We start from the raw sequence: 26,833 nt of genomic DNA, 5'->3' as shown, positions 1-26,833 counted from the left end.
ATTCCAAAGTTTTTCCATTTTTATACCTTCCTATAGCCTTACCTCTGACTTTGGGTGTTTGTGACTTTTTTCTCATTTTTCATGTCTTACTGCATTTTTGTCCCAGTTTAAGTGTGCACATCATATTTGCACTAGTTTTTGGAGTCTTATGATAGCCTCATCTCAGAAAAAAAATTCCAAATTTTTTCCATTTTTATGCCTTGCTATAGCCTTACCTCTGATTTTGAGTGTTTGTCACTTTTTTCATCTTACTGCATTTTTGTCCCAGTTTAAGTGTGCACATCATATTTGCATTTGTTTTTAGGGTCTTATGATAGCCTTATCTCAGAAAAAAAAATTCCAAAGTTTTTCCATTTTTATGCCTTACTATAGCCTTACTTTTGATTTTGGGTGTTTGTCACTTTTTTCTCATTTTTCATGCTTTATTGAATTTTCATCCCAGTTTATATATGTGCATCATATTTGCATTTGTTTTTAGGGTCTTATGATAGCCGTTTCTCAGAAAAAAAAATTCCAAAGTTTTTCCATTTTTATGCCTTACCTCTGATTTGGGGTGTTTGTCACTTTTTTTCTCATTTTTCATGTCTTACTGCATTTTTGTCCCAGTTCAAGTGTGCACATCATATTTGCACTAGTTTTTAGAGTCTTATGATAGCCTTATTTCAGAAAAAAAAATTCAAAGTTTTTCCATTTTTATGCCTTACCTCTGATTTGGGGTGTTTGTCACTTTTTTTTTCTCATTTTTCATGTCTTACTGCATTTTCGTCCCAGTTCAAGTGTGCACATCATATTTGCACTAGTTTTTAGAGTCTTATGATAGCCTTATTTCAGAAAAAAAATTTCAAAGTTTTTCCATTTTTATGCCTTACTATAGCCTTACCTCTGATTTTGGGTGTTTGCCACTTTTTTCCCATTTTTCATTCCTTACTGCATTTTTGTCCCAGTTTAAGTGTGCACATCATATTTGCACTAGTTTTTAGAGTCTTATTATTAGCCTTTTCTCAGAAAAAAATTCCAAAGTTTTTCCATTTTTATGCCTTACCTCTGATTTTGAGTGTTTGTCACTTTTTTCATGTCTTACTGCATTTTCGTCCCAGTTCAAGTGTGCACATCATATTTGCACTAGTGTTTAGAGTCTAATGATAGCCTTATCTCAGAAAAAAAATTCCAAAGTTTATCCATTTTTATGCCTTACCTCTGATTTGGGGTGTTGGTCACTTTTTTCACGTCTTACTGCATTTTCTTCCCAATTTAAGTGCGTGCATCTTATTTGCACTAGTTTTTAGAGTCTTATGATGGCCTAATCTGAGAAAAAAAGTTTTTCCATTTTTATGCCTTACTTAAGACTTACCTCTGATTTGGGGTGTTTGTCACTTTTTTCTCATTTTTCATGTCTTACTGCTTTAAATTTGAGGGACTTCAGATTTAGTTCAAAGCCCCCCAAAACATTTTTAGGCCTTACTACAGCCTTTTTCTCCTATTTCAGTGTTAGGCTTGTCATTTTTGTGCCTTTCACGACCTTGATCTTTGTTGCTAATCAGTTTTTTTTTTTACACCTAGCTGTTAATCATAACTGTACTAGTTTTTACTTAATATAGCATCATCACAAAAAATAGGTTTCGGCCATTTGTCATATTTTCATCATTTTATATGAGACTCCAACCAGGTCTGTTTACTATAGTTTCACTAGTTTTAGGTCACTTTTTCAGACTCCTAGTTTGGGTAGTTTTTGTTTTGCGTGTAACCGTACGTGTTCACAATCTGACAGCCGTTTTTTGTTATTAAAGTTTAATTACTTTTTGTTCACAATTAAAAACAATAACATCAAATGTTAACTGATGACTTAGTTCTCATTCAGGTTGATTGAAAGAACTTTGGCTTATACTCAGGTTGAAACTATTTTTATTAAAAGCAGAAACATTCAGACTTAAATTGAATAAATGTGATGACACGGCATATTCGACCACATTTTATTGTGTTTCAGTCGAGTGTTTCAACACTGTATCAAAGAAAAACAACGCACAATGTGCAGAGATTGTGTGATATTTACAATAGAAGCATCACTATGGCCACTTATACATTATGTACACATTAGTCTCTGTTTACTAAGACAGTAGTTAGACTGGAGCTCTATGGGATTACAGTGCGTACGAATACAGCTAGCTGCACTACATTCAAAATCAAACAGGGTTAAGAGTGTTACTGAGGAGTCGTACGAGATTGGTAAAGTAAGAGTACGAAGGTGCAGTTTGTGGGACAATAAAGTCAGAAAGACGAACAACGCCATCGCTAACGTGTAACCTCAGAGTCGCCAAAAGACACACGAAAGACAATTAAAAATTGCCCCAAAAAATTTTAATCAAAAATCTTATTTTGCATTACTTACCCCTGAATTTAAAATTCATAGGGGTTGAAATGATCGAAAAACCAATAATACATTTAACATATGAATCTTTTGGGGGGGGAAACTTAAATATATTAGCAACTGAAAAAAATTAAATATATTATTTAAACGAGCAAAAAAAAATTAGGTACTTTAAAAAAAAAAAAGTTTAAAAACAGGGGAAAAATTATTTACTTTGTCAAAGTTTGTATTTAAGTTGTCTTTAAAAGTCGCTGTTAATTTTAATCTTCATCGCCAACCTCTGATGTGACACGTTAGAGACGCTTGATTATTTAAACCTGATTTTAATCCTTCATTTGTCATGGACCGTGTGTGTGTTACCGCTCTGCATTCCGCTCAAATCAACACACAGAACAAATTAAACAAACTGGCTGTAAAATATCAGCCATCTAAACGTGAACTACGGCTACTAAAGTTCCAGCAGGTCTGAGGACCAACAACAGTGTTTGATGTGAAACCTGACATATGTAGTAACCACGGTAACCACATGAGTGTGTCCTCATTGGTTGGGTTAGTAAAGTTGTGTTGATGGAGGTTTCGGTGGTTTGTGACGTTTTTGTCTTTCGGGCAGACACAGGACGTAAAAGTTCAAAATAAGAGCGTGTGAGTGGGTCGCTCAGGCCTCGGCAGCTTTCCTCTTCCTCCCTCGAGGTTTGGACACTTTTGCGGCACGTACGACGGGTGCAGCGCCGGCGTTGGTGTTCAGGCTGCTTTCTGAGCCCGGGTTGTTCAGCTCCTCATGCTCTGAGCAGCAGAGCTGCCCCGTGGGCAGCCACGAATGCAGCGCCCCCTCCTGGTGATGCTTGCAGAAGGAGTTTGGGCAGAGCTGGCAGAAAGCCTCTGATCTTTTCCCGCAGACATCGCAGTGATGCCACGGACAATCCCACCGACCTGTGGAAAAGACGAGAACAGGAAATTAACCAGAGTTGGTCACTTTGGGGCCAAATGTGTTCCAGGAAAGCTTTGTTTGACTTTAACACTACATTGTCATTAATGAATGCACTTGTAAAATCCACAGAATAAACAATATGATGATCTCAATGTCACAGTTAAACTAACAGGCGACTGTTTTCCTACCAAAGGGCCTCTTGGTGAGGTTGAGGCAGGAAAGGTGAAAAGCTTTGGTGCAGGTTTTCTTGCCGCACAGAACGAGCTGCCCTCCGTCTCCACAGCGGAAACACTCGTCTTCAGACTTTTTCTTTCCCTCCACTTTCCTCCTCTTGGTCTTCCTTTTCAGCCTCTTTGCTTTCGGCTCAGCTGATTGGCTGTTAGAGCTCTGGAAGAGAGGGAGACGCAGAGTTGGTTCACTTTTGTCCAAAGGGTGATTTTTGCCTCTTTGTTAACTCATATTTGAATAGGAAATTTGCATTCAAATAGCTTAACAGACTTTTAAAAATAATAACCCTTTTTGAATACTTACATCTTTTATTTATCCAACAAAAACATCACCATAAAAAAATGGGAAAATGTCATTAAAGTTTTATTTTTTGTATTACGCTCATTGATAGTTATTTCCTAAATGTTTGGACCCAAAAACCTGCTTGCGCTCCGCTTTTGGGTTCAGGCTCACAAGTTGAGAACTTCTGCAGTAGAGTATCACTTCAATAAACAAAAACATAGGCTGTGGAAGTGTTTTCAGACACTTGTTCTGACAAACGAAGACGCGTTTGGACTCACCTTGGGTCGATCACCGAGGAAGCCGCTGCAGTTGGGAGCGCCGCAGCGACAGGCCGTTTTCTCGTTTCCGAGACAATCCAGGTTGTAGTTGAAGGTCAGCTCGGTACCTGAGACACAAAAACACACAACCTGTTAACCCAGAGGAAGGAAAAACCAAACAGCTTAGAACCTTCAGCTTTCTGTAATACACAAAGGTTCCTGTTGGTTAGGAGCTGTTTTCACCCCTGGCTCTTTTTAATGGAAGAATCTAAATATTTTCAATGATTACAAAGGACTTTAACAACCCTATTTTCTATCGTATAGGATGCTTTTTTTCTCTCTCTCCAATTACAGTTGAGGATGCAGCCAATATGGTGTGGCCTTCTTCAGTCAGTCGGCTCATACGTGTCCAGTGAACGCGTCTGTTGGAGGTAGAACTGTGTACTGTGTTTCTGACCGTAATCCCTGCAGTGGGAAGACTGAACTGGAACGGCCACCGAACACCTCTGAGAAAGTTCAAAAACAAGCTTTGGATAATGAAGGAAAAGGGAAAGCACTCACAGCTTTAATAACTCAGGATGGATGCATAGTGCTCCATGTGCAGGAAGGCGTCCGAGTGGAGGAAAATTGCGTGGGAGTGAGTGAGGCCTTAAGTCAAACATCTGTTGAATAACTAATTTTATTTTCTATGCCGTAGATAAGATGTTTGCTTAAATAAAAACAAACACTCTGACTCTGATAGAGCGCATGGTAAGAAGAACAGACGGATGGAGCGGTATATCAGTGTGGTAACAGGAAAAGCTAAAAAGTGACCATAAAAAGCTGTAAATAGACTGATATGCAGATGGAGGGTAACTCATCAGAATACACTGAAGTCTCTGTTAAACCGAACGGGCATAGCAGCCTGCTTACCTGTCCGTTCTGATTGGCCGGGTCATTACAAGGTAGGGATGTCCCGATACAACTTCTTCACTTCCGATACAATACCGATATTGCAGCATTTATTGGGCGATACCGATATTACAATACAATATCAGCACAAATCGTACGTACTTTTATTACTTATTTTGTAGCGTGGAATGTTAGAAAAGTCTTGATCAAGTGATGTTACTCAAACAGAGAATAGTCAGCAACAGTAGGTATGAGAAAAACGGAAGCATTTATTATTAACCAATTGGTTACATACATTTTAACCTTCAACATGATATCTACAATTGAATAAATATAATATATATCAAAGATTTTAGATGCAGTCCGATAAAATCAGATATTCGTTTTCTGGCTGATATTGGACCGATATTTGATATCAATGTTGGATCGGGACACCCCTATTGGAAGGGCACTCTCATCAGCCAATAGAGTGCAGCCTAAAAGTGGATTTTCCTTTGAAAATTGCAAAATTCTTGGAATGCATCAAATAAAGCGGTGCAATTAAACTGTCACAATAAGGAAAGCTATGACAATAACAGTTAAAATTTTATGTCATACAAGACAAACGACTAACCTAAAGCCTGAGAGTATTGGTTCAGTATAAACTGTGTGTGTGTGGATGTGTGTTTAAATATCACCTGCTGAAATGTCGCAGACAGCAAACAGTCCAACTCGAGTGTCTCCGTTCACCGTCCACTTCTGCGTCTCACAGTTTGGCTGACAGCTGTGGTTCATGAAGCGAGAGTAGTTTCCCTTTGGGCCGGCGTCAATGATTCGATCCTGCAGAGGATTACAAATAGAAAATGTTAAGGTTTTGAGGATTATAAACATCCTCTGCTGTCTTTTTGATCACAGGATATTTCACTTGAATTGTTGTATCCACTCCTGTAACGCTGCGTTTATCTGACACGCAGTGTTCCCAATGTGATACAGTGTTTATGTAGCTCCCAGGAAAAATAGTGCTGCTGCAACAAAACAGCACTGGTGCACACAGGAGCAACTTGTGATCATTTCATACACAATTACAACCAAAAGTAACTTTTGAATGAGTAAAACATTTAAAAGGAGGTATTAAAAACAAACACATTAAATACAAATGAAGGACAGTATGGACTTGTAAATTAAATTTGGTTTTTAGAAAGGAAAGAGACTTAGAAATTATATCAGTTAAAATATATATATATATATATAATATAAACCATATACAAACCATATACAAAAATGCAAGAAAAATAATTAATTAATAAAATGAAAAATGTACATTTATTTAATAATTTGTTTATTTTACAAAATCAGAAAAAAATGTTATTAGAAAAGCCCACAGAAAAATATTACTTTGTAAACAATTAAAATAAAATAAAATAAAACTTAACAAAACAGCTTCTGTCTAATGCACAAAACAATGAAAGTACTCCCGACTACAAAGACGACATTAGGCACAATACATTTTATAGTAATAAGTGACTGGCTGACCTTGTCGATGGTGAGCATGTAGAAGTCGGTGATGTTGTTTTCGTGAGCGTATTTGATTCTGGCTCGACATTCCTCCTCATCAATCAGCTCTCCAATGTACTCATTCACAAATTCACCCTGATTCACAAAATCCAAGATTTATCATCAAACAAACATCATTTTTCAATGTATAAAATCCCAGAGTTTCACTGTCCTGTTTCGCATCAATGCTTGAAGTCATTCACTTAATCTTATTCATTTATTTGTTTTAGCTTTAAGTAAGGAAAAGAATGAATGCATCAGAAAAAAAAACATTACAAAAAACTTTTAAAATGTTTTTCAAAAAAGGCAATATCTTTTTTCTTTTTAACAAAAAAGTACTAATAATCTATATAATAGGGAAAAATGAAAAAGGGGAAGAAGGACAAAAAGAACAAAATAAAGAGTGAAAAAGTCAGAAAAAAGTGATTTGGAAAAGCTCAAGAGTAAAAGAAAATGAAACAAAGAGCAAAAGAAAAAAGGCGATAAATGAGAAAAAAAAAATCAGAAGAATAAAAAGAAAATAAATAAAAAAAAAAAAACATGCATGCAAATAATCTAAGTCAATAAACAAGAGAAAAAAGACAGAATCGTTTCAGTAATGTGTGACCATCTAATGTCCCTGAAAACACAAACCCCCAGCAGAGGGTGAAAGAGTTAAATAAACACTGATGAGCATCTCTACCTTCCTGATGTCCCTGAAAGAAACCAGACCCCAGCCTTTGCCCGGGGTCTTGATGATCTTGGTGTCGGGGTACAGACGCTGGCTGAAGTCCTGGTTGCAGCAGCGCTCTCCGCTGGGACAGACCTGAGGGTGACACTCGTACTGCAGCATTCTGTTCAGACACTCCGACTCAAACCCGCACGGCCGCTCCACAGACGGCTTGCAGTTACACTTTGGGATCTCTGATATATCCGCGGTGTAAACCTGGACTCTGCCAAAGGGTTTGTTCACCTGAGACATCATAGACGAGAAGGTTAGTTTCAAATAAAAACAAACACGTTTTATTAGATTATTACAGACCTTGATGAATTTGTAGGGCGGAGGCTTCTTGCTGCTCTGTTGTGCTTCTTTTTCTTCTTTCTTCAGCTTTATCTCCTTAAACCGAGCTTCAGCCTCCGAAAGAGCTGAGCAAAAAAAAAAACACAGAAAAAAAATTATTTTAACACTAGAATTGTAGTGAAATGGATTGTTATTTAACCAATTCACTTTGAACCTCTATGACCAATAACTGATTTTTAGAAAAAACTAAAATATATACCCAAGACTTTTTGACATTTAGTTTTTTTTCTTAACATTATAAAAATACACTTTTTTGGAGCAAACTATTTGCCATTTTATTTCTACAACACTTTGTTTACAGACTGTCAAAGTAAAATGACTAAACTGCTTAACTGGAAAAATTAAAAACGTCTCCACATCTTTCAGGAATTTTTCTGAAAGTCCGTGAAGCGGCCGTTTCATATTCCTTTCAAACTGTGTCATTTTTCGGGTATCTTTTTGGGTTACAAATAATGAAACTTTTTGTACAAACAATAGCCTCATAATCAATCAATCAATCAATCAATCAATCTTTATTTGTATAGCGCCAAATCATAACCAATGGTATCTCAAGGCACTTTACAGTAGAGCAGTCTTAAGGACGTACTCTTCATTTTATGGATACACACATGCATATACAGGTATACGTATATACACATACATATGTATCCCACACCCAACATGAATTCATAAGTATCTGTTTACGTACAAATGTAGCCTGTTATTGACCATTGATGCTAATTATTGTTAATGAGGCAGTTTGGCTGTAAAAGAAAAATTCCAGACTGTAGCTGCAACAGGAGATCAAAATGTGTGTTTTAATATAAATGATCACCATTCTTGAAGACTTTCCCGACGCCCGTCCTTTGATTTTTGCTCCCTCGGTCGCCCTCCATGTATGGGAACACGCGGCCCTGGTGAGTCCAGAAGTAATCCCTGGAGCCAAAGAAAAACACTGGAAACTCTCCGATCTGGTGCCGGAGGTGCTGGATGTTTGTGGGAATGTTTTTCGGGTGGAGGATCTCAGCCGGCCACCATCTATGAGAGAAATTAAAGCAGGGAATGAGGCACTGGGATTTAAAAACGCACCATGCATAAAACATTCCCCTCACCTGTACATGCCCAGTTTGACCCAGATGATGTCTCTGTACTTGGGCTTCTTCCCGGCCCGGCAGTCGTTGCAGTACCAGCTGCCTTCTGGCATAGCAATGTTGAGACAGTCAGGGTGAAACGCAGCAGGACAAGACTCACAGCACAACAGCTGCCCTCCTGCAGCACAGCAAGGACAATGATTAGAAGTAGCAGGAAGAGTGCAGCACTGATCCTACCCACATTAATACAAATCAGCCACTGAGAAATCTCAATCTGAGAAATTAAATAATTTCCCTGTATTTCACCCATAAATTATATAAAATGATGCTTAATAAAATAAAATACATTTATTTATTTAATCTTTCTGTATTATTATTTCAGAATCAGGAAGGATTTTATTTGCCAAGTACAGTTCAAAAACAGCACAAGGAATTTAACTTGGCAGTTGGAGCAAAGAACACAACACACCAGCTAATCAATTCCCTAATTCTGTTTTTTGGATAGAGATGTAGAGAGGCTCCGATTAGATTCTGGCAAAAAAGCAGCAGCAGGGCAGATAAGGGCATGGAGGGGAGCAGAGAGAAAAAAAAGTGCAAGAAGAGAATAATGATTTTATTTACCTTTATTATTAATTTTCATTATCAATTAATACAAAGAACTGCTAGTTGAGCGCAGTTTTATTTAATGAGTAACTTTTAATGTCCATTTAACACTTTTAAATACTTAAGGTGAACAGAGTTCCTTCTCTCGTACTTTAGTAAGAATAAAATTCATTTTATTCTCTCTTGGTTTGATTCATCTCTCTTGTGCTCGATGCACCGTCCAAACAGATTTGGTGTAAATGTGGTCTGTGTTATTTTCTCAGCCCTGGCCAATCAGCATTCTAGATGTGTGATCACTGAATGAACAAGATCATCTGACATACAGTCAGCAAAACAACCTCTTGTCCTTTTCTTTTTATCTTTTAAACCAGGAAAATGCTGAATTTTGATCACATTGAGCACTCGGACCAGTCAGTGTTACAGTTGGTTTGAGCAGTGATAATGTTCATTTATTGTTATTCTTTGTTCTTGCTTATCTGGACCAGAGAACTAAGTTTCTGTGAATTATGTAGAAATGATGAACAACCTTTGGAGCAGACGAAGCACCAGCTAACGTTGACGTGGCTGTGGTGACTGTAGCCCTTCTTGGCATTGAAGTGGTTGGTGCAGACGATGGCCGTGTTGGTGATCATCTCGCTTCCTGCGGCCACGCACAGGTCACCGACGTGGTACGCCACCGGACATCGAAGGCAACGCATCAACCGACCTGCAGGCACAGAATCGCACAGAGACTCAGTAAACCAGCACACCAGAGGTGGATCCCAACAATTTAGTTTCTAACAGAAGATCAAAATGATAAAGTGATTATCTGGAGGATGAAAAGAGAGAGAAAATTAAAAAGTGAACGTCTTGATGTAACTCCCTAAACAGCTTCACTTCCTCCCCCTGCCAATCATCATTTCAAAAGAATGACAAACATAAATTTTTCAAAAACTCCGGATCTGAGCTTTAAGGGGCTGATGCATTCACATTACGTCTTTTGCACTGATGTACTTTGTAGCTCTCAAGTATTTGCACTTTGAGGATTTTTCGCTTTTTCTTCTTTCATAATTACACAATTATCTGCACTTTCGGATAGCACGTTTTAAGAAATGCCTTGTTACTTTCTCTAACTTTTCAAGACTTGACTGTAAGAGACAAAACAGAAGGAATGTTGTACCTTTGGCAGACTTGTGTTTGCTCCGGCAGCCGTAGTGACAGCTCAGGCACGTGTGCAGCGGGCAGCGGAAGCCACGGTTGTCAAACACGGTGAGCGGGTTGAGGCGGACGCAGGCCTCGTGATAAAATTTCCCACATTGCTGGACATGGCAGCGGCGCACCTCGCCCTCCGACTGCTTACAGTGGAAACACGAGTGAAGTCCTACGAAGAGGAGGAGAGACAAATGTCACAATTCCATCAGACAAACAGATGCTAGACCAAAGACATTTCTTCTGGTCATACAAATTAGGCCAAACCTATTATAATTTAGTGTAATAGCTAATAGTTGGGTTCAAAATGTATTGGGATAAATCAAGGCTTAACTACTGAAGGGGCAAAAAGTACAATTCCTGCACGTGAGGTTAGTAACACCAGTAAACCTGTACTATTACAATTAGAGATCAACGATAACTACCATTTCAAAATAATGAATTTAACCCAATTATAAATGTTACCTTAACACAAGGTGAGGCTGAGCAGACTAAAAGGTAAAGAGGTTTGGGCTGTTATCCGTTCAAAATGTCTTATTTGACCAAAACGAAAATTCAGAAATGCAGTTATCAGACTGATAATTTATTGTTAATCCTTATAAAGAAGTGAAATTTTAAAAAGGTGAAATTCTTCACAGAGTAACAGTAGACAAAAGCATACAGATTCCAAAGACTCACCTGAGCTGCACTCCGTGCACAGCAGCTTGTCATTAGACTTGATGGAAGGACCCAAACAGTGAAGGTGAAACATCCCACAGCACTGACCTTCACAGGCCACCAGGTTCTCCCCGGCCTGCTCACATATCTGCAGCACATCACATAGACAAAGACAAACACAGACAGACAGACAAACAGACAGAGGAACATTAGGTAAAAAAACTTAAACGTGGACAGCACAGGCAATACCAACAAATCATAACTGGACAGAGAGGGAAAAAAAGCAAAAGTAATTAACAGAATAAAAAGAAATATTTTTAAACTGACCTTTTTACAACACTGGGAAAAATCATCATCACTCCTAAAACAACATGTTGTCACTAACAGTGTATGTGTATATCGATATATAAGCCTCTGATGTTAGTTTAGAAAACAAAGCTGTACGAGTGAAACATAATACATCCTGAGTTGTAGATGATTGTTTTGCTGCTAATGATTGTGATACATTTGTATGTGTTTAGCTAAAGAAAAAACAGCAGCATAAGAACCAGCCTGTTAATTAGAAGTAGGGCTGGGCGATATATCGAATATACTCGTTATATCGCAGCGTGTAGTCTGTGCGGTGTTGAAAATGACCATACCGTTAAACTCGCGGACTTTTTTTTTTTTTTTTTTTTTTAAATATCTTAGTGGCATTATGCACAAAAGGTGCACTTAAATTTAGTGTTGTTTTGAAATGTCATCTTAATGACAACATGCACAAAAGGGCACTATTTGTTTTAAAATATTGTAGTGGCATTATGTACAAAAAGTGCACTTTAATTTTGTGTTTTGAAATGCCATGTGAGTTGCATCCTGCACTAATGTCTTGTTTTGAAATGTCTCTGTGACAATTTTGCACAGAACGTGCACTTTCTGTTGACAATTTTATGTTTGAGCCACTCACTGTTTAATAAATACAGTTATGTCAACTTTGACTTAGTTGTGATATCCCCTTTTTTGCATGAAAGTTTAAAATTGGCATATATTAATGCAGTATGATCAAGAATGTTTTAATGTAGACATATAGAATCATCATACTGGTGTGATTTTGTGCATCAAAGTGTTAATTCAAGGGTAATGCAAAATATCGAGATATATATCGTGTATCGTGACATGGCCTAAAAATATCGCGGTATTTATAAAAGGCCATATCGCCCAGCCCTAATTAGAAGGGATTCCTAACTAAATACACAGGCAAAATAAAACTGAAATAACTACACCATCATTTGTCTAAATCAAAACCTTGGCACTAAGTGAAAGCCAGACTTCAAAGAGTATATCTACAGTGTCAATAATTTAGACTGTTTCAGTAACATGTAAGAAACCTACAGCTGTCAAACGACTAAATTTTTTTTTTATCACGATTAATCATACCTTTTGAATTTGATTAATCGCTGTTGTTTATTTGCATGTTTGCATGAAAAAAAGAGGCAGTTTTAAGAAAACTTTTTCTGTTTTTATTCTGAAAGTTCCAAGCAGACATCTTGAACAATTCTGCAATATTGCACAAAAATAGTGCCGATATAAACCTACAGTAAAAACTGTAAACATTGGTTGTAAACATTTTAGTTCTGTAAACATTTTAGTTCTGTAAACATTTTAGTTTTGTACTGCTATTTAAGTACACTGCTTGAGATCTGATCATAAATTTAAGATTATCCTCCTACAACCAGTTACTTAAGCAAACAAGCTTAGTAACATTCATATTCAACTTATTGACAACGCCCCAGAGTTGTTCGAGCCAATGAGAGCCGAACAGGAAAAAACGTCATAACCCCTGCGCAAAGCAGTATCAAACAAACATGGCGGCCGACGCGGACAAGACATTCGCAGTTGCATTCTGCTCTGTTTTAAAAGACCTGGATATATTGTTGAAACCACAACAAGAGGGTTTAAAACAGTAAGTCTGTACCGTACTACACGCTGTTTTCATCTGGTGGCTTTGTTTAGGGAAAAAGAACTACGCTTGTCGCGCTATTGTAGTCAGGTCCACTAATTGCTTGATTGGTAACTCTGCACGTGTTTGTCCCGCACCGCTCAGGCATCAGAACTCAAACGCATAATTTGCATGAGATTTGACGTCCGTCTGTTGCTACACATTAGGCCACCAATTTAGCAGTGGGAAATTGTGTGTAAATGCATGATTATGTCCCAAAATATGTCAGTGAGGGTGTAGTCCATGTCATATTGCTGTTAATTTTGTCATTTATGTCCGTTTTCTGCGATCACAGAAAATTGGTGGCCCTGGGTCAGCAACTCTTTATGTGCAAATTTACCAGCTTTTTAGTCATTTTGTTTTATATTTACTCACAATGAAGGTCTCTACTGAAAAGCTGAAAACACACAGAGTGATTTCAATCTCAGGGTGGTCCTGCCTTGTGCTTGTGTAGATTAGCCTGTTTCAGTAAACTTGAACAGTACAATCATGTACAGAGAGGACAAATAGTTGGCATACCTGACAGACAAACTCCTTCTTCCGCTCGCCTTTCTTCATCCCATCTAAACTGTCGCTTGGAGAATCAGGTCGTCCTTCGCTCCCAGAGCCCTGTAACAAAAGACACGACATGGATAATTTGTCTCTGAGAGATAAATGGAGGTAAAAAAGTATTTTAATCACTGTTGGGAAATCTTTGACACGGGGAATGAATAAACAATGTAATAAATAAATGTTTAGGAAAAAAAAATATATATATATATATATATATATATATATATATATATATATATATAAAGTACATATAATAGTAAGAAGAATAACTAATTACAACACTTTTTCAATCAGCCAATGTGTGTTTTAAATATGATATATACTGGAGGACATTGCAGTGTAAAGTTTAAGGAAACCTAATCAAAACTTTAAAATGTTTTAAGAAACTTAATATCCAACTAAAATGATAAAATAAGGTCATTATTAAAGAATAATGCAGATGTAACAGTATAGAAATATTTGTTTTAAATAAATATTCTCCCATCTTTAAAATTACACCAGTAAAACAAAGAAAACTGATAAACAAATTTAATTTGAAGCATTTAATGTTGTTTTACTAAATTCAATATTATGCACAACTGTGGTCCAATGAGTTTAATAGAGCAAAAGATAAAACAATAAGACAGAAGTAAAAAAAAAAAAAAAAAAAAAAAACACATAAGGAAATTAAAAGAAGTTACAAGAGCTGAATTATTGACAACAGAGCTGAAAATCTCCAAATAGCACTCTCTTATTATACACAAATATATGCAGCCATGTATGTGCTTATGTGTTATTTGTACATTCGATGAGGAATTGATAGGCATGTGATTGAATAAGATGCATACAAGAAACACAGAAGAATCCTTTATCAGTGTTAATGTCCTCACCTCGGTATCAACACACGGTGACGCCTGCCTCTTCTTCACCTTTATGAGCAGAGCTTGATTCTCTCCATCCTGCTTCCTTCTCCTCCTGCGCTTTGGTTTCTCTGCATCCTGGCCATCTATATAGTGACAACATTGGGGGTTCAGTCTGAGTCTTGATGTTTTATAGAAAAAAATCCACTTCTTACATAATTAAAACCTGTTGTTTTCTGACAGGCTTTGCAGCAGTTGGATGTTATTTGTAACAGCGGTTGTAGGGTCCTATAACTCTCCTTCTCCTGCACCATTTGTGTTCAGTGGAGATGTTTGGTGGTTGCAAATAATATTTATTCTTGTAGTTATCACTAGTAACTACGACTGATGTTTTTTTCTATTTGTATGTCCCGTGTGTCTAAGGAATTGGAGTGAACTGAGCTAAAGTTGTGGTTGAGCTCTCTGGTGATCAACCAGTGAGCTTTTAGACCTGATAAATGCACTGATTGTTCAGGGGCTTCCTTAAGGCACGGTGGCCGGTGCTGTGCACTTTCCACCTGGCCACGGACATTTAAAAAAAATAACAATTATTGACTAAAGTTTCAGAGCACTACATTCATTTATTTTTGCCATAGTTGTATTCAAACAACTGAATATGCAAATTTAGGCAGAGCAACAACCTTTCCTGAATCACTATCACGCTTGATGTCACCTGATGCAGAAATCCAATCATGGAAAATTCTTCTTTGCAAGCCCTCATTTTATTGGCTGTCAATAGCAACTGAATCCTGTTCAGTGCCTCAGGGCTAAGACAGTGCCATGTTCCCCTCCCTCATTTCATTTCCTAGCAGCGTTTCCTACCGACACATCACAAGCCCACCAGCAAAAAGACAAACTCAGACTTGAGATATTCTGCCTCTTAAGCTGTGTTATCTGCTCGTTTCACATCCAATCATGCTTTATAAGCACAAAAAACACAATGTATACTAAAAGAGTTTGCATGAGCCAGTTGAAGCATGTGTATCTGCCTCAGCAGAGCGAGGCAGCTCACCAGAGAGGAGGGCTTTGGGCTTCCTCAGTCGTCTCTTGGGTTCTTTAACATTTTTCACATCGGTTTTCTTTCGTCGTCTCTGCTTTTTGTCTGTTCCTTCTGACGTCAAAGCCTGAGGAGAGAAAAGTCCCACTCAAAGTACAGCATATACAGTGGCTTAGGTTTCACATTATAGAGAAACATGTCCATAATTGGTCTTGTCTTTCACAGGACATAACCATGCCCTTAATATGTCCTTTAAATTAGGAGTGAAACTAATTTTAAATCGAAGGCCACGAAAACTTCAATTTGCCCTAAAGTGGTTTTGTCCAATAAAATCATGACATAACAACAATAAGATTTACCCATACAGTGTGTGAGATCTTCACCTGTGTTTCCTTCCTGATCCTACGCCTCTTCTTGGGCTGCTGGTCCGTCTCCATATTAGTGTCCGTTAGACTCATTGAAAGCTTCCTCTTTCTGCCTCTTTTTACTGGAAAAAAAAAGTCACGTTTAAAGCTGGGCCAAACAACATGTTTTTTAATTCAACTCACTACTTTCTTCATGCAATTTCTTATCACTTAATTGCTGTTGATGCAATGTACACAATCTCTAAACACAAGCATAGAGCTAAACAGATGAGCATGCACCAAATAGATTGATTAATTCCTTGTGTCTTGTTTCAACCTGACAAGATCAATTTAAAAGTTTTGCCTTTGAAAAATGTGATTACATTTAAAATTAAATTTCCTTTGTGAACAATTACAATATTTTTGGTCTTCCTTTGTTTGACTTTATAATAGGGCAGGGCGATATAAACCAAAAACTACATTGATTATATCAGCAGCAGTTGAACACACTCTTCCTCTCGTATCTTATGCTGCAGTTGGAAATGCTAGAAAAGATTAATGGTGCTCCAACCTTTAGGAACAATTTTTTTAAATGAAAACAGATTTGCTCACCTGGCTTAGCTTCTGGCAGTAAACCGTCCTTTGAGCCATTGTCAGAAACCTGCCTCTTCCTCACAGGATCAGACATGTCGTCCGACTTCTTCCTCCTCCTGACAGTCTTCGTGAGCAGTTGCGCTTCTTTGGGTTTTCTTTTTCTCCTCTGAGGAACAGACGATCCAGATTGTGCGTCGGCAGCGGAAGAAGGATTCTGCTGAAGAGGCAACAAAATATAGAGACAACATCTTAGTAGATGGATGTAATTTCAGGCTTTCATCACAAAATAATGGAGACAAGAAACCGAACACTCCTATATATCTCCTTGGGCACGGCAAAAAAAATCGAATTAATGGATCAATTGAATTAGTAGATAAAAACGTTTTTTATTTTGCAAATTCGAGTTATTTTTTCCCCGCCACAGTTTTTTCAGCCTTTTTCGAGTTCTGATGTGATCCAGCCCCCTCTTTGTTTACCCTTTGAGTAGACCATTTGTGTGGCACAGGCATGTTCAATTTTTTATTCGCACTATGCTGAGATGCTAAGGGAAGAGTTTATTATTTTTTAATTGTAATGGTATATGTTATAGAATATGTAGTTATCTGATTTCTTAATCAGAAAATTTAAGCTACTGTGAAGTTGCTGTTGCACTTTTGCTTAAACCTGGGTTAAAGCTTGAAATTGTTAAATGACAGAGCCTCATTTACTTCTTATTTTGGGATTGTTCTATGTATAAAGTTGCACGTTTTACACTATATCTGATGTCTGCAGTCATTTTAAAGTTCATTAAAAAAAAATAATAAATAAAAACAATCAAAAATCAAATCGAAACTCAGTTTTTTTTTTTCTTTGAGGCAAAATCGCCCAGCCTTAATAACTCCTTGTGATTTCTGCACCTGCTAACAAAATTAAACCCTTTTCCAGTTTACTTAGCGCACAGAAGAAGGAAGGAGTGTGCGGATTTATCACCATATAATTCAATCGATTGGAAGTCTCATAGAATCCAATGACACGTAAGTTACTTTAAAGTATCACACATCAGTACAGTCTTCCATATGAAAGCTAAAATGTCACACGCTGTAGATTTTACTCTGCATCATGTCATTTTGCACAAGCTAAGAAAGGGCCGTAGGCTTCAAACATTATCTGACCTATTTATAGCACTTAAAATTAAAAATTTAACCTGACATTAATTCATGGAGATTTCTTTTCATTATTATCTTTAGCCATGCCTGCATTTGTCGTCTTAGGTTGAGACCAGATACAATAGAATTTTTTCATGACAAATATGCATGTTTTTTCTCTTCCTATATTGCATTATACATATGTAATACAACAATTTGAACATATATGCTTTTTTGCAAAAGTGTATACTTTGATACTCGATTACGAAAATGGTTTGATGGCTTTTGTCAGTAAATTGAGAGTCGAGTCACAGGTAGACTGGATTAGTCATGACTGAAGAACGGACAAGAAATGCATTCCTGAGAAACTTCTCTATGGTTAAGTCATGCAGGGCAGGGGGTCTCTGGGACGTTCTAAACTCTTTTTGAAGAGGGACACTTACAAGCATCTTTCAGAGCAAGATGCACCAAAGCTCTGAGTGAAGGATAAAAGCAACTAAACACTGATGTGGATGCTGGAAGAGAGCGTTGAATAATAATCAATGTCCCAATGTGTATACTTTTATTAATTGATTGTAGAAGTTTTGTCAGGACATTGACATTTAGGGAGTGCAGTCGGCTATGAAACTTCACAACAAGCTTCCTTTCAGTGAGTGAGTCAAACCTTTAAAGCTGGACGTTGGAGGAAACCGTCTAGATCAGTTTTTGCTTACCCCATCCTGAAGGCTTTTTCCTTTTCTCTGCCGCTTTCCTGCTTTGGGGTTCCTCATGGGGACTTTTTGCACCCTCTTTAGGGACAGTGGCGAAGCCGACGCTTTAACAGGTGAAACTAACGGTTCATAAGGCAGAGTCGTGCTGATCCAGTGCTCGGTTTCAGGGCCGGACTCGTGGTTCAGTTCAGGCTTCAGCTTCTGCAGGATTTCTGGGTGTAAATGAGGCCCATCTTGATCGTACAGGAAGGAGAACTTCTCTAATCGACTATCCGCAGACAAGCCGAGGGCTTCTTTGGCCTGAACAACTCCAATGTCCCACTGAGCCTGAAGTTTACGAGGGACGGACAGAGAAGTCTGTGCGACAGCGGAAAGAAATAGAACATGTAACATTCTACACATCTTCTCTTTCTTTGTAGAAGTAATATTATGAAAGAAAAAGTACAATAAAGAAAAGTAGATGAGTTGAATAGGTGTGGGCATCTGTGGTCTACATGGTGACTTATTACATCTGAAGCAAACTTATTTACCCTTTTATGGTTGAGCGTAGAGACCGAGCGTTTTCTGGACTGACTGAGCTCCTGGTATTGATCTACTCCAGTGAAGAATACCATGTTTTTTTCAAAGGTGTAGCCCCTCTCTGGTGCGTTTCCAAAATATTGAACATGATAAAGAAGGCCCAACCTGCTCCTGGCTGTCAGAAAAACAAATCTTTTTTTTTTACCAAAATACATTGGAATCTTTCTCCCTTAAACAAATTCACGTGTTTTTCTCACCATTAGGCTTTTGTTTGACATGATTGTTAACCTCTGGGTCAGTGGTCACCATGCAGGGCCACCAGGGGTATCCAGACACTTTAGTCCAAACCAGATCACCAACAGAAAAACGGTTCATCGGCAGAGTTGCAATCACTTCCTTCTTCATCACCTCCAAAGTGAAATCAGGCTGGAGAAGACTCTGCCAACCAACAGATGAACACAGTCACTAGACCAGAACGAATTCGGTAATTCATTAATTTATACTCATCAATAATTGGCAGTAAACTCTAAAGCTGTGCTAGCATTTATTACACATTTAAATGGAATTTAATTGTTTTGTCCTAGATTTTGCAAAAATGTTAGTTTGAATTTAATTTGTAACTCTGAATACCGGAACAACTTAAACAAATGGAAAAACTTGAGGAGCATTAAATTATTAATAATGAATAATAATAATTATTATTTTAGTGAATAGCTGCAAAAGTAGAAATAAATCCCCTTTCTTGATATTAATGTATGCTGAAATGTTCTAAAATTATTTATCAATTTTTTTATTCTCGAGTAACAAAAAATACTTTCTACGGCAACCACTTATTAGTTTATTTTCAATGTTTAAAAGCTATTTTTCACTAAAATATGAAAGAATGTAACAAAATCTCTCCTGGCATTTCTACGTCTCTCCTTAAAGAATGTTGATAAACAAAAAATATTTCATGTTAAAGAAATTAGGCCCTAATTAGACCCTTTTATAGAATCAGAATTTGTCAGAAGTGAGAGGAATTCCAACCTTAGTGGTTACTCCTGCTTCTTCAGCAGCGTTTGAGCATCTCAGTGAATCTAGAGGTTTTAGAGAAGCGTTGAAGTCCGCCTGTGGTGGAAGTTTGGGTAGTTTCCCCCTTTGTTTGGAGGTGTCCTGCAGCTCATCGGGTCCACATAGTGTATTATCAGCATCAGTGTCCAAACTGGTCCCATTGACACAGCACGGCTCAAAAACAGGCAGCGGGAGCACCTGAGGGATCCCCACCTTTAGTTCTGGTTCCACAGGTGTACAGTTATGCTGCTGATGAAGTCCATTAGTCTTCGGCATTGAAGGTTCCTGAGAGCAAAGCTTAGGCAAAGAGTCCTGATCCCCGTTCAGCATGCGGGATGTGAGGTCTTTCAGCCTGTCGTGGTTGTTGTGTCCGGTCATCGTTTGGAGGACACTGTCCTGTAGTGTTGCAGCCAGCATGGCAGGGTCACTGCCCACGTCGCAGTGACCTTTGTGCACGCTCAGGGACTCTGCAGGCTGCTTCATGCTAACGGGGTTGGCTGGTTCAGGCATTGATGGCAGTGAGCTTCCCTTACAGTCCATCAGACCCAAACACCTCTGGTCTCTGTGAGCTGAGGAGCACAGAAAGACTCAGCCATAAAAAAACAAACCAAAAGCTGAAGACATTATGAACTACCTATGCCAGGACATAAAACCCTAACACCATTATTCAGGTACGATTATTACTAGGCATGTCAAAGTTTTAAACAAAAAAAAAAAAAAAAAACATCATTAACACAACATTCAAAAACTGGAGTGCCATTAAACATGGAAGTAGACTAAGTGAAGAATGAGGTTAAAAATCTCTAGTTGTCAACAAAATACAAAAAACACACTAACTTGCCCTACCCTTACAGTTGAGCCTCCTTTGCCATGAACGTAAAGAAGCTCTAACAGGCCTTAATTTCGGCTTAAGTTTTAACCTCAAGACTTACTTTTCAAACCCAGTTTTACCGTCACTGGGAACATTTATTATTTTGCAAAAGCACCTTTAATAGTTTTTGGTGTGTGCAGCCAAATGTTATTGTACTTTTTATCTATACTATAGTCTATTCTGGGGGGTGGGGGGGGGAGTCATGACTATTTTTGCTTTTGCAAGTAAGAATCGCAAGTCAATCACAGGAGAAAAAAAAAAAAGCATGTATAATCTAATCTGATTAAAAATGTTAACTGTTGCCCAACACTAGTTTAAATCTGAATAATAGCTATACATCTACTTAACAGTCGCAACAGCACCACACAATGTATGTATATTAATCGCTCTAAAAGATGACTGATTGTAATCTGAAACTCGTATAAACATGCTTAATGACAAAATCCATCTCTCTTAATATATAGACATGCCCACCTTCCTGTCCATAGAGCTGGTTCCACACTACCTAATACTATCTTAGGTAGAAAAAGCTTATTATAATGAAATATGCATTTCTTTTCAAAGTGACTATGCAATCTGAATGTCGTTGCATACATAAGCCATCCATTATACTACACAAAGGCTTTGTATTCATATATAATGCTGTGAAAAGGGACTGCTAATAACAATTGCAAACTGTATTTAGTGCCATAGAAATTGTAATGCAAGATTTACCAAACTAAAACAGATACAAAACAAAGTATTTGAGTATATACTGTTATAAAAAGGACATGTTTAAAACTGACATTTTAAAAAAGAAATGTCTAATCATATTTCAATATATCTATACGGCTACAAAGTATATTTAATCAAGTAAACACATAAATACAATACAAACTCCGACTTTCCCTCTTATGATGGCGCTACAATGGGGTGAAATTGCAGCAGGTCCAGTCAGCAGGCTCCGGCTATTATTTGGAGCTGCAGCCACGATGTGAGCATTTCATGACACACTCTGGTAAATAGACTCAACCACAACCAGACAACAAAGAAGTAATACATTAAATGAGCATTAACGCCAATAAATATACAGCAGGGTGCTAGTTTAATGACTCAATTTAACTGTTCTGCTGTTATTTTTTTCGATTCACAGGCGCCATGACAGCTAGCACTGTTAGCAGTAGCTAACTAGTGTCCCAAAGCCGGACCTGCTTAATATGGGTTAGCAGAGAGCGCTAACATGCTAACACCAGTTTAAATTAACTCAACGGGAGCTGAGCATGAAGCTGTAATATGAGTGTAAAGTTGGCGGTACCGTGGCAGCTCGTCCTCCCGGCGGCCTGAGGGTCGTCTTCAGGGCGGTTAACGGGAGGAAATGTCCGTGTTCATGTTGCGGAGGAGCCGCTTCATTCAGACACCAGCGCCAAAAATCCTCACTTCTGATTGGTCAGGAGGAAGCGGCGGATGAACCGGTCCTTTCAAAAAAAAAAAAAAAAAAAAAAAAAAAAAAAAAAAAAAAAAACTACGGGGGAAAAAACACAAAAAGAAAACTATTTACCGGAAATTACGCTAATACATTTAATGCTGTTTTTTTTTTTTAAAAAATTAAAATAAATAACTTAACACAGAAAAATACAAACACGATAAAATGCAACAACGAAAATTAATACAAATTATGAAACAAAAATTAGACACGTTTCTAACTTTTTCTGTTTTTCTTGTTCCTTATTTATTTATTTTTACATTATTATAGTGACATACTTATTATTGGAGAAAAACGGGATGTACAGAAGTGGTCGTCACCCTGTAGCTGTAACAGGTATCACTGGCACCTAAAATAAATAAAGATAACTAGCAAAAAATATAATGCTTTTATTTTGAAGGGACGTGGCTCTACCTAACTTTAAACACAGCATACTTTTTTTAATAGTACTAGTAAATTAGTAATAGCATTAGCTGTGTGACTCTAGTTTCAGATTAAGCACCAAGTCTTTGCACTTTAAAAAGGGGAATTCTTATTTTAATTTTTTATATTCAGTTTGAAATTTAAAAAGCTCATGCAGTAATTTTTTTAAAAATGCTAATTTCTTACATGGGATAATAATAGTAAATAAATTTGATATAATATTTCACTTTTTTAAAAAAAATAACTATATATACTATGAAACAGCAACTATAGAGCATAATGATGGAATGAATAAGTGATAACACACATTTTAAATAGTCTCATTTTGTAAATAAGTGGAATGGAACAGTATTTAGTATTTATTTCTAAAGTTTATTTCATTTAGGGTCCTGTTTAGGGGTGATGTGGGACCAAGACTGATCCTTGTATTTTCAGTTCATGTTCTAATCAAAATCATTTCTATCATCATTTTGTTGGCTGTTCTTTTTATTTTTCAGTATATATTTTTCTCTTACTTTGTGTTTTTCTGTTTAATTAAAACATTTTTAAACCCCATATTTTTAATGCTTTAATTTGTTAATTTCCCCCTCTCTCTCTCTGTACCCCTTGTAGTGCCATCGCATACTCCTAAGGGTACACGTACCCACATTTGAGAAAGACTGCCTTAACCCATGCAGAGTCCATGTAAATAGCATAACTTCTTTTTGCTATTTAAATATAAACTATAGACCACCACATCAGGAAAACATGCTAACTGTAGAACTTTCTGATTTGTTTTGTTTTAATGCAAACTACAGATCTAATCCCTACATTGTGTGCTGCTTTATTCATACACACCTTTTCTGTTTTTCAGTTCTAAGATTAATGTGTTGCCAAAGTCCTTTTAGAACTCAGGTTTAGGAGACCATAGGGGTTCACATCAAGTCCAAGTTTGTTAAGAGTGTTGATCGCGTCCCAACTCTGCTCGAGTTGTGAAAAAACTTGAGCTTTGGGTCACATTTAATTCTCATAAAAGCATGTTGCATTGGAACCAATAAGAATTCCACTTCGTGGTGAGAGTGGTGCAAATGTTCTTATAGAAATCAAGTTCTGAAATTCTTTATGCGCTGAGACTCGAAGAAATCATATTCTGGGGAGTCTTTGGAAATGTTCTTACAAAAGCCCGGTTCTGCAGACAGCTCGTTGTTCTGCTCCTCGTTTTCCAAATTGTTATATATGCACCTGTTTGAAAGTGTCTCACAATAATCAACTTTTTAAAAACATTTATTCATGTCCTGCCAGGATTTGAGTTCTGATACAGTGGGACACAAAAGCTTTTACGCTCTGTGGAGAGCGTGTTGTAGAGCTTCTTATAGCAGTCCAGCTGTGAAATGAAAGTGTTGCTTTGTATATATTATGACACATACTGTACACATCAGCACACACACACTATACAATGCAGTTTCAGATATCTCAGTGCCTCCAACTTTACAAATTCAATATGCAGGAGCTTGACATTTCTCGGTTTAATGGTACATTATTGCAAGATTTCATGAAAATGTCTGAAAAAACTGGCTGCAAATGAAAAAAATGTGAAAGTCAAAATCCTGGAGTGACTTCAATCAGTCACCTACCACTAAGCATTATATTCTTATGATATTGTAAGTGAAATAGACCCTTTTTTAACCCCCGAGAGGCCAAACTCTGGCATATTGATAATAAAATTACTTTTTTTTTTTTTTGCTGTTATCATGCTTCATGATTAGTGTGTACAGTGTGACGATAAGGATGGAAAACAATTCAACGTACACCAAACAAAAATAGCGTCGCATTTCAATGTTTACTGCAAAATCAAGCTTTATTTTGTACATTTTCTGTCTCAGTTCAGCTAAAATCAAAAGCAAGAGGGAAATGAAAACACAATGAGGATGTTTGTTCATTTATTTGGTCAAATAAATAAATAAATATCAAGTTTATTCCAAACAAACTCCAGTATGTTATGAATTTACTTTCAAAACTATGATTCACTATTTGTTAATGCAATGTCAATAATAAATACTTCAACCATAATGTCCTCGTGCAGCAATAACTCCACCTTGCAAAGTGTTTAAAGTGAAAACTTCATACTCTTTTATTTCATTTAGTTTGCTGATAAATTGAAGTAGAGTCATCTGCTGACATGTCAAAAAATCTTTAATTTAGACTAAATGCACACATTGTTTTCTTCCAAATGCGGTTAAAACAGCGTATCCTTTAGCACTGTATTAAGCTCCCTCAATGTTTAAATAAAACAAATAGCTGACCAGTTGATATTTATACTAACTTGGTAACAGTTTTTGCTTTCTAAAAAAATCAAACTGAGTTTTATAAAATAAAAGTGATGAGAAAGTGGGAAAAATAAACACAAGGTAAAAAAAAAAAAAACAGCAGAGAAAAGTGTTGTCGACGCACATTTGGCTTCTCCAAACTGTTGCGTGAAAGCAATGAATCTTTATACTGCAGTCAGCGCTCAGCTGCCTGATTTTGCTTCATTCAAACACTGAAGCTGATCATTTTTTAATTATGTGTATATATATATATATATATATATTTAGAATGTAGCACCCTCTAGTGGTAATAATATATAGTGCAAAATCCTAAAGCGCTGGAATCGAAGCATCTAAACATTTGCTTTACATGATGAAAATATTGATAATCATAATAAAAAGCTTAAAAAAAGTGAGTTTTAAAGGTTTTAACAGATAAAGTAGCTCGTTTTATTCCAGATTATCTGACGCACCAATAATTTGTTGCTATTGCTATATTTGTTTGCACAACTCAAGGACGGTTTCCTCCACAACACTGAGCTGCAACCACATTCTACACGTGTTGAAACACACACGCAGCCTGGATTTACTGGTTAAAAATAAAAGGACGTTTCCATTATGAAAGTATTTACACTACTGTATTTGTTTTGTTTCAGTCGAACTTTAACAGAAAAACTTTGAAATTATTTAGTCTGCCACTTTTTGATCCTCAATAATCTTTTAAATTGGTTTTAAGACCATAAACTTAAAAAAACAAACAAACAAACAAAAAAACTATTTGTCTTCTCTAACAGGAACATTTTAAAACACTTTTTTAGCCTGAATGCAGATGTTAAACCTTTTAATGTCTTAATTTTCCATCTGTCAAAGTTTTTAAGTGGAAAATATCCAACAAAATCGATGACTACATTTGAGATTTTAACCTAAAACATTATATATTCTATTTTTTTTTTTTTAAAACATGAATTCATCATTCTACATTTGATGTTTTAATGGTGTTGCTTTAGGTTTTTTTGTTGGAAGAATTGTTTTTGCATCAATTCTTTTAAAAATCAGAAAAACATATATATTTTTATATTGTTTTTTTTTTTTTTTTTTTAATGACTTCACCTAAATAACAAGTTTTTATTCATGTATTTACATTTTCTGTTTGTTTTTTTTTGTTTTTTTAGTTTTGGGTAAATATTTTTCATAATATTTAAAAAACTATAATATTTAAAATAACACAAAAATATAATTTGTTGTTTAAAGCAAAAGAATTAACCAAATAAATGGAAATAAAAATGTATGTATGTACCAGTATTATGATATTGTAGATATGAACTTGATTTTATTTTAAGCCTGTTGGTTGTTTGAGTGTCTGTTTGTCAAACCAAAAACAAAAGGGTTAAATCAGCATCATTATGAGAGTGAGAAGAGTTGGAGTTTGAATTAAACTCATATTTACAAGTCATGACATAATCAGACCTATTGGTGTAGTATGCACCAATTAGAAATCAGCTCTGGAATCACTCCCAGCAGGGGGCGGCTCAAATATTACCAACACACACAGACTCAGTGCACATGTGAATTTGGGTTTCCTAAGCTCAGGCCACTCTAAATAGAAGCCCCAATGTTTTATATTGTTGACAAGATAACACTTCAGAAGCCAAAATCTGACTCTGCAATTCCTGGGTACGATACTTTGTGTGTTTTAATCTGTGAACTGTGAAATTCTCTCTTTCAAGACAAAACAGGCACCCGTACTACGTTCTGAGCCCAGTTTGACAACGCTGACCAAACACACGTTCACAACTATCTCTCCTCCAAAATGATTGGACCCAGAGCCAAAACTCACCCACACCAGGAGCCAATCCATCATACATTCATTATCTCAGTGCAAAGAAATACAAAGAGCTCAAAGAGAAAAACACCTTCAGACAGCTCTGAGATCCTTTGGAATATAAATATAAAGTGTGTTACTGTGTTTATTCCAATCTATAAA

General features: G+C 36.8%; 1 protein-coding gene across 4 annotated transcripts; it reads right to left on the bottom strand.

Moving 5' to 3' along the window:
• Window positions 1–1,956: 1,956 nt before the first annotated feature.
• Window positions 1,957–22,099, bottom strand: nsd2 (nuclear receptor binding SET domain protein 2). 4 transcript variants are annotated; one of them, XM_028437473.1, is made up of 22 exons: window positions 21,974–22,099; window positions 19,785–20,377; window positions 19,016–19,196; window positions 18,770–18,933; window positions 18,243–18,596; window positions 16,424–16,622; window positions 15,851–15,954; window positions 15,483–15,594; window positions 14,462–14,577; window positions 13,560–13,649; window positions 11,084–11,210; window positions 10,377–10,577; window positions 9,744–9,923; window positions 8,636–8,792; window positions 8,359–8,561; window positions 7,506–7,609; window positions 7,167–7,436; window positions 6,464–6,580; window positions 5,629–5,770; window positions 4,082–4,188; window positions 3,482–3,680; window positions 1,957–3,295 (listed from the first exon to the last, which is right to left on the bottom strand). In XM_028437473.1, the coding sequence occupies exons 2-22, from the start codon at window positions 20,346–20,348 to the stop codon at window positions 3,021–3,023; spliced, it is 3,966 nt and encodes a 1,321-aa protein (XP_028293274.1). In that variant the 5' UTR covers window positions 20,349–20,377; window positions 21,974–22,099; the 3' UTR covers window positions 1,957–3,020. The 4 variants fall into 4 exon arrangements, with proteins under 4 accessions (XP_028293274.1, XP_028293276.1, XP_028293277.1 ...); XM_028437475.1 differs by having other exon boundaries at window positions 16,424–16,619; XM_028437476.1 differs by having other exon boundaries at window positions 20,022–20,377.
• Between the last annotated feature and the right edge of the window lie 4,734 nt (window positions 22,100–26,833).

The sequence above is a fragment of the Gouania willdenowi genome, chromosome 22, assembly GCF_900634775.1.
Source record: "Gouania willdenowi chromosome 22, fGouWil2.1, whole genome shotgun sequence".
Classification (NCBI taxonomy): Eukaryota; Metazoa; Chordata; class Actinopteri; order Blenniiformes; family Gobiesocidae; genus Gouania; species Gouania willdenowi.
The sequence above is the reverse complement of the archived record's forward strand: the minus strand, read 5'-3'. Positions and strand labels throughout refer to the sequence as shown.

Coding starts and splice junctions, on each gene's coding strand:
- nsd2 (XM_028437473.1), bottom strand. CDS start 20,348: ATGGACTGTAAGGGAAGCTCACTGCCATCAATGCCTGAACCAGCCAAC. Junction 15,955..16,423: donor ACTGCCAGAAGCTAAGCCAG/GTGAGCAAATCT, acceptor TTTTTTTTCCAG/TAAAAAGAGGCAGAAAGAGG. Junction 13,650..14,461: donor CACCGTGTGTTGATACCGAG/GTGAGGACATTA, acceptor CTTTTGTTACAG/GGCTCTGGGAGCGAAGGACG.